The sequence below is a fragment of the Lingula anatina genome, chromosome 9 (genome assembly GCF_051362555.1).
Source record: "Lingula anatina isolate TDL-2025a chromosome 9, LinAna3.0, whole genome shotgun sequence".
NCBI lineage: Eukaryota > Metazoa > Brachiopoda > Lingulata > Lingulida > Lingulidae > Lingula > Lingula anatina.
In genome coordinates, this window is record NC_141775.1 from 3894297 (window position 1) to 3905648 (window position 11352).

The 11352-nt window shown below is 37.1% G+C and overlaps 1 protein-coding gene across 1 annotated transcript in view; it reads right to left on the bottom strand.

Annotated features, from left to right (window-relative positions):
* The window catches only part of LOC106162861 (serine/threonine-protein kinase mTOR), a 36142-nt gene extending 24887 nt beyond the window's left edge, over positions 1-11255 (bottom strand). Inside the window, exons 1-20 of the mRNA XM_086995115.1 lie at positions 11205-11255; positions 10471-10789; positions 9582-9817; positions 9094-9195; positions 8306-8404; positions 7521-7655; positions 7062-7124; positions 6291-6482; positions 5672-5784; positions 5209-5388; positions 4749-4874; positions 4206-4369; positions 3726-3806; positions 3230-3348; positions 2948-3044; positions 2250-2455; positions 1931-2053; positions 1407-1583; positions 917-1051; positions 371-506 (exon numbers count right to left, since the gene is read on the bottom strand). Of these exons, the coding sequence (XP_086851241.1) occupies positions 371-506; positions 917-1051; positions 1407-1583; positions 1931-2053; positions 2250-2455; positions 2948-3044; positions 3230-3348; positions 3726-3806; positions 4206-4369; positions 4749-4874; positions 5209-5388; positions 5672-5784; positions 6291-6482; positions 7062-7124; positions 7521-7655; positions 8306-8404; positions 9094-9195; positions 9582-9817; positions 10471-10696 (2710 nt within the window). The 5' untranslated portion in view covers positions 10697-10789; positions 11205-11255. The remainder of the gene's footprint in view (positions 1-370; positions 507-916; positions 1052-1406; positions 1584-1930; positions 2054-2249; positions 2456-2947; positions 3045-3229; positions 3349-3725; positions 3807-4205; positions 4370-4748; positions 4875-5208; positions 5389-5671; positions 5785-6290; positions 6483-7061; positions 7125-7520; positions 7656-8305; positions 8405-9093; positions 9196-9581; positions 9818-10470; positions 10790-11204) is intronic.
* Positions 11256-11352: the final 97 nt, after the last annotated feature.

Consider the following 11352-nt stretch of genomic DNA (forward strand, 5'->3'; position numbering starts at 1 on the left):
TAAATTCAACTGATTCCATTTCAATTAATGATAAACTTTGGTTATGGTTAAGTTATTGAAAATGAAAGAACCTTACAAAGCAACCTAACTGGAGGAGATTTCAACAAGCCTTTCTCAGCCTACATTTATCCTCAATATGTTGTTTATGTACATTAAATAAGCATGAGAAAAAGAGACTTATATATAGCAACAAAGAGCTAACAAAATTGATATTTCTAGCCAAGAAAAACTATATTACTCCATTGTTTTTTTTCCAAAGAACTGGAATACCACTTCACACTCTGATTCAATGCCATATTTTTTTCTTGAGTCCTCCTTGACATTTTGATAAGTTTACCACAAAACGAACAGTCAGCCAGCAATCAATTACCTGTCTGCTCCTCCCCCTTTGTATTGTCTGACATGCTAAGCACCGCCCCTGCATCACTAGACCTGTCAATCACTCCTAAGTTGACCTTGTGCTTATATGGGTCAAGGGCACCAAGAAGTCCAAGCACTCGTATTGCCTGAAATTGTTGTTTGTCATACTTACAAAAGTTTGCACTGTTTATTAAATCATATTGATAGTAAATGTGCCATTATGACTCCTGTTTAATTTTTCAGGCATACAGTCACCTGATGTGAACCAAACAGAGATGCATGTGGAGTGTTGTAAACAATAAACAAACTTTAATTTATTCTGATGGAAGTTGATCTGTGTAGAACTGCACCCCGTAATGCAAAGTTCCTAACTACTCTGAGTTTATGTCTCCTTGCTTCAGTTTGACTGATTAGGTACTAAGTGTTGGTACAAAAACTTTTACACGTATGCTTTCAGCTAGTTTTAGAAATTGAAAAAAAAAAAAATTCCTCAATACAAACTTTTAATTTACTTAGTTTACTTTTTATAATCTATTATGTTAAATCCAGCTCTCACCTCTCTCCTAATGGCGTGGGACTGCTCAGTCTTCAGGAAGTTCAGCAGCACCTCCAGTAAGTGAGGGTACTTCTGATATGGTTCCACCACATAGCCTGTACTCTCTATCAGCTGACCTAGGGTCCATATGGATATCTGATGATGGAAAAAGATCAATGGTATTAATTAAAAGATGACCAATTAGAATAAGAAGAAATGTATTCAATAATGACCAATATATGTGAAGCACAAATTAATGAATATTACTGATGCACTTTATGGGAGAGTTTCATGTGCTAACTAAATTCATGAAGTTTCTCTTTGCATTTTCTTTCTCCTTCCTCTCTCCCTCTCTAAAACACACACACACACACCCAAAAACACACACACACACAAAAAAAAAAACATACACACACACGTCCTCTATCTGCATCTCTCTCTCTCTCTCTCTCTCTCTCTCTCTCTCTCTCTCTCTCTCTCTCTCTCTCTCTGACACACCACAAAGACCCACCTCTCTCTTCTGCAGGGAGGACGAGTCCTGCATCATGTCCAGCACAATGGGCAGCAGCTGGTCCATCCACTTCCTCATCTCCATCCCACTGACCCTTGCCTGCTCCCCTATGGCTGAGAGCACGCTGTTCACTACCCCGGGGTTGGGGTCCTGCTCTGTCAGCTTGGGGATGAGAACCTGCAGTGAAATAAGTGTCCAGAAATCAACACTAAAATAATTAATTTGTAATTCATCTAGTTAAAATGTGTGTGTGTGAGTGTGTGTGTGTGTGTGTGTGAGAGAGAGAGAGAGAGAGAGAGAGAGAGAGAGAGAGAGAGAGAGAGAGAGAGAGAGAGAGAGAGAGAGAGAGAGTTCACCTTCTGATATTTAAGAAAGTGTGATAAGTTCATTGGATCTCGGTCCATTTCTCCCAACTGCACTTAAGTAAATGGGATCATTTTTAGTAAAGTTATTCAACCAAAAGACTTAAAAGCAAGCCCATCCGACTTAAAATAAGCTATGAACTCTCAGCCTTGTTTTATTACCTTCAGGATGGGTTCCATGTATGGTCTGATGAGTCTCGGGGCATTGGAGACCAGATGGCCCAGAAGTCTGGCTGCCTGCTCCTTGTTCCTGCCAACACCACTGTGTTCCAGCTCTGTTAAAATCTGTTGAATGAAAAGTACATAAAAATTGTTAAAATGTTTTGAATGAAAAGAACAGAAAATTGTAAAATCTTTTGAATGAAAAGAACAGAAAAACTGTAAAATATTTCAAATGAAAAGAAGTGCAATTTTATTGAAATGAGCAAAAAATGACACACAAAGAACAACCAGGACACATTCGTGACATTTTTACACCTACTTGTATCAAAACTTTTCTCAAAGACGGCATGACATAGGCAGGGTTCATTGAACTTAGTCTGGCAATGGTACAAATAGCCAGCTCTCGGATATCAAACACCTCATCATTCAAGGCAACAAACAGTGCACTGAGGTTCTCCGCCTGCGCCAAGTGGGAGTCAAACTTTTCGTCCAATGAGGCGAGCACACAGAATCGAATATCTGGATCTAGAAGAGCAATTACAAATTTTAATGAAAAGAGCACATGGTGAACATTGTGCCTATATTGAATCAGATCACCAAACTGTTTATGTGACTGACAGTTCAAAGATAAAAAGATTTCTATGGCTGACAGTTTTGAACATTTTTTAAATGAACTTCAATGGCAAAGTAGGTAAGGTAGTTAAATAATCAATATAAATGACTAAACTATGTTTTGGTTGCTTTCTGTTTTTGAAATAGATATGTTTTATAATATTTTTTGGTAAGTTTTTGTTTTCAGGATAAAACCTTTTCTCATTACCATCAACATTCTGCTGTTTCACATAAACCCACATAAAAGATCATTTGAAAAGACACTAAAATTGAGACAAATGATATAAATTATGTAAGTATAACAAATACCCCACTGAAGTGGTGATTGAAAAAAAACTTAAAAAATATAATTTCAAGATATCACGATTGAAAAAAAAATTGTTTAAAATACATAAAAAAACATACCAGAGTCTGTGATTCCAACCATGAGGAGTTTGTTGAGAACATCAGCCACCGTATTCATGGCAGAAGAACTCACGTGGCCCTGGTTCTGTGAGACAAGCTGGAAATGGAACACAATAGTAAGACAATAACATTTTGTCCATAACCTTCTCTATCTCCCTCTATCTCCTACACACACGCACACACAGAGAGAGAGAGAGAGAGAGAGAGAGAGAGAGAGAGCGAGCGAGAGCGAGGGGGGAGGAGGAAATGCCATGTGCTTCAATATACAGAGTACCAACTTACATTTAGACATGGTGTCAGCAGACGTGAGCATGTACTGACTGCCTCCATGCGGATCTCCTTGTGTTCACTGGACAGAAAGGTCTCGGCACAGTGCCGCACAAACTGAGTCAAATACTGACCTGAAAAAGGATGTAGTCATTTTGTTATTGCAAATTTAACAAAAACATTTTTGGCTTAGAAGTAGTCATGGTTTTGACTGGAAAATGATAAAAAAATAATTGAAGATAAATTTATTTAGCCAAATTTGTCCTCAATAATTTTCGGTAACAATTTTGGTCAAGAGTGAAAATTTAGCTTCATGTTGGGCATATAACATTGTACACCTTAACTTTCAGAATAGGCACCTCAAACTAAAAATCAATAAGTATCAACAGAGTGCGAGGTACCATTTGAGTATCAATGTGTTGTCACTTTATGCTAAACACAATTCAGTCTCGTGTGTTTGTCAAGTTGATAATGAATATTATGATTCTACCCTAGTACTTTGATTTCTTACCTTCAAAGTCAAAACTGCCCAGTGTCCGCAGTGCCAAGGTTATACTGGTCACATCTTGGGCATCAGACACTCCTTGACCAACTGGAAAAATAATCAGTTTAGTCAGGGAAAAAAAAATCTTTTTTCACATTACACTGATATAGTTCACAAAACTCACTGAGAATTCATAAATAAAAATATTTTATCCTACCTTATTTGCAACAAAAATTGAACGTAAGTGAATCAATTTTAAATTTACTCCACAAAATATACAGAATGTCCAGTCTCAAAAATACAAAATAAGAATTAACAATATAATGAAACTTGAGAGAGTCTAGATATGACATCATTTTTGTAATTAGTTATTAATTATTTAACTTTATTTCTTGAGGGTAAAACATGGTAAATCTAAAATTAACTTCCCCATGGAATCACTATGCACTTCACTGTACATATGCTGTGCATATGCACTTTACATATTAAAAATGCTGCTAAACAAACCTAAGAATGGCACAGGCAAAGTGGAACTTTTGGGCGCCCCAGGGTGTCTGAGGGGCCTTCCCATGAGCACCAGGGACAGCATTTTGAGAAGGCCGTCCTGAATGTCCTTCTTCAGCTGAGGGATCTGGGTGGCGAGGTCCCTCAACGCTGCAGTCAGGGCGGGGCTGGAAATTAGAACACAGATTTTTATTGTCAAAAATACATAATTCTAGGAAGGCTCTATGGATAACAATTCTACATTAAATCTAGGAAAGCTTTATGGATGACAGTTCTATATTAAATCTAGGAAAACTTCATGAAAGCTCGGAGGGTAAATTATGAAATTCATTTGGGAGCCAAGTACCAATGCCAGTCTTGTTCATACTGACAACTTGCTTCCATCAGTTTTCACATCACCCAAGGGGCTTAATAGTGACCAAAGTCAATGAAGCTGCCCCCCCCCCCCCGCCCAGCCCCCACACCCACACCCAGCCTCAACACTACTGGAAACACATGGGAGAATAAATACCATAATAAAAATGTATTCACTCATGACCTAATTACCTGAGTCCAACTGCCAACATGGGTTCCAGCAGTTCCTTGATGTCCTTGGCTAGTGCTGGTCCCACCGCCCTGGCCAGCATACTGACACAGGTGAACACGGCCGGGTCCACATTGTTCCTCTGCTTCCTGGAGAACATATAGAACACTAATTAAATAAAGAAACAAGAACTGATTTTGGGTCCACATTGTTCCTCTGCTTCCTGGATAATAAGTAGAAGGCGGATTAATTATATAAAGAAACAAGAACTGATTTTGGGTCCATGTTGCACCTCTGCTAAATACACAACACAATTCCCCCTAGTTGTATTTATATGTTATATTTATTTTAATTATAACGGCAATAAATGTTAGTTGTTTCTGTTGTAGCCATTGTTGTCATTATCAAGATCATCAACATCATCATCATCATCATCATCATCATGGTTATAATTACTATTACTATTATTATCATCATCATTACTTTTGTGTTAAATCTTTGGCAGGCAGAGACTGTCTAATCACGTCCATCAGTTTGGGCAGGTGTCTTTTAATCTCTGACTTTACGGACACAGCGATGAGCCCGATGGCCTGGAAGGCTGCAGATCTCTCCCTCTGGTTCTTCAAACAGCCCAGAAGATAGCTCATGGTCTCTCCTAAATACCTGAAAACACAAAACAAAGAGAATAGCACAAAACTATGCTGATGATAAGATTTATTTCATAGTCTACCAATGTTTAAGTGGTGTGAAACTGACCTTTCAAAATCATTAAAAAAATGAAAAAAAATCAAAACTTCATACATGTCATTACCCTCAAGGCTCAATGAACATGATTTGTACATTTTTATAAAAACCCACTGGGCCATACCTATTTGAACCCAATAAAATTAAAAAAAAAAAAACTTTAATCTTATACCTTTACCAAAGAAGAAGGCCATGGACTCACCCCTTCACAAAGATATCAGGTTTGAATGCAGCCAGCCTGGCCAAGACTTTGAGGAGCACCTGCTGCACATATACACTTCTGCTGTTTTTGTGTCGCAGTACTGCCTTGCACACCTGGAAAATAACAATAACAAGGGTTTAAACCTTATGGGATTTAGACCCCCCCCCCCATAATGAATTTTCCATGAGGAGGGGACTAAGGAGGAGGAGAAGGAGGGGAAAATCAATTTTCTCCTACTCATAAATTATTGCTCAACCCATCTTTGCACTTTGACTCAATGTTTTATTTCATTTTTAATTGAACGATTTAGCTCTAAGTGCAATGGCAATTGATGGGAAAGGAATCAAAGGTTATTTTCTTACTATGACTTTCTTATCCAAGGGCAAAAATAACAGCTATTGTTCCTCGTTATTTCATGTCATCTTTTTCAGATTTGACAAACACTGAGATACAATTAATATAATTATATATATTCTGATTACAGCAACAAAACAGCGAAGCAGTTAACAAAACGTTTCAAACTTCAAAAATCCAAGCAGAGAAAAAACAGACACCAGTAAACAGTGAATCATATAACATCCAATTAAAAAAAAAAAAACAATCTTTGCTTCACACCTACCTTAGTAAAATGGTCCAGCATTAGCTCCTTACACGTCCTGCTCTCAAAGAAGAACTGTTTCTGAGGCTGGGCCATGCCAGGAAACACCACGCTGCTCAATAGGGGGCTCCTCTGATGCATCTGGAAGACGCTGGGGTTGTGGTGGTGGGGGTGAGAATGGGGGTGCTGGTGCTTGGACTTGCCGTGGGTGGTCTGATGGAAACAATATGATAACATCAGAGATGACATTAAATAATTATGAAGATTTTTTTTTACTACTTTTTGCTTGTGGCTAACATGGTTGGAGGTCTTCTTCAGACTGACTTGAGTAGATGTTGTTGGTCACTGACTGCTAGGACCCTATTGTTAATGTCTGGTAGATCGACTCCCCCCGACTCCCCCCCCCCCCCCCCCCCCCACACACACACACACACACACACACACACACACACACACACACACACACACACACACACACACACACACACACACACACACACACACACTGTCCCTATTCAATGGTGGCTGGCAAATGGTAAATAATGCAAAGACCAAAGTAGTAAGAAAATATTCAGCTTGTCTTATCATCTATGATTCAACTATCAAGCTAACGGCCATTTTGCTCAATATAAGGCAAAGCGTCTTTGGAGAGAATTAGAAGCAAATTTGTAAAATATCTCAATCATATTTAGACTTCTGAGCTACACTTGGCTATATACCATTCTGTTCAAATATCAATATATATGGTATTTAAACTGTGCAATCCTAGTTCATATGTCAAAAATGCATTACCCTGTAACTTTTCTCATGGTAATGTTGCTGCAATGAGATGTCTTCCATTTCTTGTCGAAATCGCTGAAAGAAAAAAGTGCCATTAAGTCTTTTAATCCTGTTATTTCACAATACAATACAATTAAGTTTACTCACTTCAGATATACAAAACACATCAACTAATCATGAACAGACATTCTTTTGTTACCCTGAATGATGAATCAATGCAAATATAATTGTAGTACATCTTTTAAACATTTCAAAACTATCAGACGTAGGCTGCCTATCATAATGCAGCACACATCATGCACCTCACCCTCATAATTACTACATCTCAGTAACTTGTTGACAATAAGAAGCAGGCCTCTCTAACCTCACCCCCATCATAACATCTTAGGATCTTGTTGATAATAAGAAGAAAACATCTCTAACCTGGTAAATCTCATCAACTTGTTAATGATAAGTATCAATGTCACTTACCTCGCCTTCGTTATTACTACATCTCAGCAACTCGTTGATGATGAGAAGAGAGCCATGTGCCCAGTCATCACGAGTCAGACGCAGGTACTTGCCATGAAGTTCATCAAATGGTTTCTCGGCTTCTTCGTAACATTGCTAAAATGGAGACCAATGAATGTTTTTTTCTCCTTTAATTGCATTTTTCATCATATTTCACTATTTCAACTTGGTGCAGTGTGGAACAAAATCCAAATTTTATTTAATTAGTTTTTATAACAATTCAGCACATGACACTGCCATTGCAATTTACCAATTTATTTATTTCATTGAACACCCATCAATCAAAACACACAATGCACAAAACATTGCTTGTAATGATGACATTATAATTACAGACTGACATGAATGTGAAATATTCAAAATAATTCTCATAATGATTTAGTAACAACTCAGCATTGTCACTATTTTACTGAATATTCATTGAACAAACTGTAGCATTAGAAGTAGCACATAGGCAGCCAACAATATTAGAAGCTGAATAATGTAACAATGTAACAAGCTGAATAAATGAAATCATTAAAAAAATCATGACTGTACACCAGACAATGCTGGATGCGACTATAATAGACTGACATTAATGAAAAACAATCCAAGAGGATTCACATAATGTGCAAAAAGGCAAAGATTCGTTGCTATCACCATTTTATTGTACATGTATATTCATAAAACACAGATCATGTATGTGAGGCAATGGTGGATGCTACTGTAATAAAGACTGCAGTTTGTATTGAACAAGTAACACCTACCTTATACCAGAGCGACTTCTGCCCCTCCTTTGTTTCTCTCTGTGAGGTGACCACCAAAGCTGCTCTTAGTGCAGCAACCGAGCCTTCTCGTATAGCAGGCTGATAAATAGATAAATAGCATTAACAATAGCTTTAACAATAGCTTTTAGTTGTTCACTTTCAATCTACTCATTACTTTTTAACCAGGTTTTCAAAGTAGCAGTCTGAGTCCAAGTCCAAATAGGTAAATTACCAGTAATATAAAAATCAGATTCTAAAACTCAATAAGCAAACTGTTTTCACATCTGCTACTAACTACTGTCTCCGCCAAGACTGTCAAAACTTTATGATGACAAACAGTGACCCGTGGCAGATATAGGCCGTCTTCTGCGTCTTCTGGAAGACGGTTAGATTTTCAAATTTACATTGACAGGTACCTAATTTTCCTGTTGGAAAACGGTCAAAAATGGAGGACAGATCACCAAAGATAATTTGGAAGACTGTCAGAATATATCTCTGGATCTGCCCCTGGCGCCAGCATATTACACTCTTTAGGACAAGTGTTTTGGTTGAGATAGGTGATATACAGTGGAAACAGGTGGTTGAGATAGACAATATACAGTGGAAACAGGTGGTTGAGATAGACAATATACAGTGGAAACAGGTGGTTGAGATAGATGATATACAGTGGAAACAGGTGGTTGAGATAGATGATATACAGTGGAAACAGGTGGTTGAAATAGATGATATACAGTGGGAAAAGGTGGTTGAGATAGATGATATACAGTGGAAACAGGTGGTTGGTTTACCTTGGGGTCTCTAACAGGACTGAAGATGCAGTCAAAAAATGGCTGAACTTGCTGGAAGAAGAAGGTTGGAGTGCAAACAGCCAGCTCCCTCAACACCAGAACCTGGAAGAAACAGATTTTTTTAAAAAATGAAATGAAATCATTTATGCACATCTTCTATAAGAAATATTTGAAAGTACTTAAAGGAACCTTGACTCATCAGAAATGCAATATATTGAAGTACTAGTACTTAAGTATTATTAATAATATTATAACATACAAAATACCATACCCTAGGAAGCAGCTTCAAATCTGAATTAAAAAAAAAAAAAGTACAACCTATGTTTAAAAAAAATACAAAAAAACTTATCTGAAATTCATATTATGAAGGCAGATGAAAAAGTTGTGATCCTGTCGTATCAACAGACTGAGTTATATTTTATATTTATTTATTTATTTTTTTTTATTTACTTTTTTTCTTTGGTAAAATTCTATAAGCATATCCATACCGCAGCATGTCTCTTTCCCTCATGCCTGTCTCCTGTCAGCCACTCTAGCGCCCTCTTTACTTCAAATTCGACATATTCTGCCGTATACGTTCCAGACGCCAGGGCTAATCTTCCAACTGCTTTGGACGCCATTTCCATCACACCAACATCATTGGATGGCAGAAGATTTCGAAGATAATTGGCAAATCTGCTGATTCTGGTATTTGTGTTGCCTATGTCCACTCCAATGAGGCTCACTGAAATTAGTTATTTAATGTATAATGTTATATATAAGCAAATAAATATACTGGGAGTATATATACACATAGTATAACATATTATTGCCCGTAATTATTTATATATTTTGACTTATTAAAAAATAAATCTATCCGGTTATTTTTTTACCATGAATGATTATTCACCAAATCAAGTTATGTGTTATGAGGACAAATCTGAATTAAGTTTTGATGCATTTATTTTGAGGTCAGAGATGAAAGTGGACCTTTTAAAAAATCTTGAAAAATGTAAGCACTGAAGTTGTGCAGTTCTAAACAGGGATTTAATAACAAAACTAAAAAAATTACTCAACATCCAGATTCTGAATAAACCCAGAAGACCTTAATCTCAAAAACAGAGAAAATCATGTCTGACTATACCCACCCCGCACATGGTATTTTTAAATTTTTACCGAGCAACTGCAGGCTTTTAACTTTTAAGGGATCTAAAAGGTTTTTAAAGAGTTTTTACCCATCTGCTGTCTTATTTTAACAACAAAAATGGAAATTTATAATTTATTTATTTATTTATAATTTGTAACCCGAATAGCAGTCCAATTTCCATTTTATATGAATTTAATATTTATATATTAATGGCTGAATAAACTCTTATCTCTTATCAATGAGGGGCACACCTATTGCCAGAATCCCGCCCTTTTTTTCGTTTACGTCAGAGCTGGAGACCATCTCAAATATATGATGATTGAACTCGTCCATGAAGGCCGTCAAGTCCTCGATGGAAACTTCCCTCAGCTCGGTGGTGACATAGTGGTTCAGTTTCCGAGCTGCTTCTGTCCGCGTTTCATCATTCCTGGACTTCAGTCCAGTGATGAACTGTGCCATCTGAACTGAAACTGTCATGGTTCTGGAGATACAGGTTGAAATCCCCCTTCTCTGGATTCAATCCACACACTGTATCAATGTGGTGAGCATGTGGATCCACTGCCTGTGTCTCTGAATAGTCAATTAACACAAATATTTAGGAAAATGTGGAGAAAAGAGAAAGAAATTAAGTAAGAAAAGGCAGGTATGTGACAAAATGAATGAACAATGCAACTTTATCTTCAAATAAAATTAGCCTGTCTCGTCCAAGACGGAAAGAAATGAAACGTGTGAGTGTGATTTTTGCCAAGTCTGCCTCTGCAGATTATTCACAGAAAGTAGGAAAGAGACAACCAAGACCAAGTGCCAAGGCGGTGCAGAAAAATTGAACAAAAAATCTTCAATTTATTGATGTTGACACGATTATCCAAACTAAGAGCAAAAACCATATGTTTTTCTGCTCTCACATCTAATATTTCAATGTGTCACTCCGGGAAAATATTGATATTTTTCTACAAATATGTGAAATTTTCCACGCCTATCTTACCTTACAAAATTGCAATGGAGGTCGCCATTTTTAATCTCGCGAGATTTAGAGATATGTTTGTTTTGCATTTATTACATATTTTAAAATATCTAGATCTATATTTCGTACTATTATTGAATATTTTCATATATTCGGTTTTTGCAGTTGC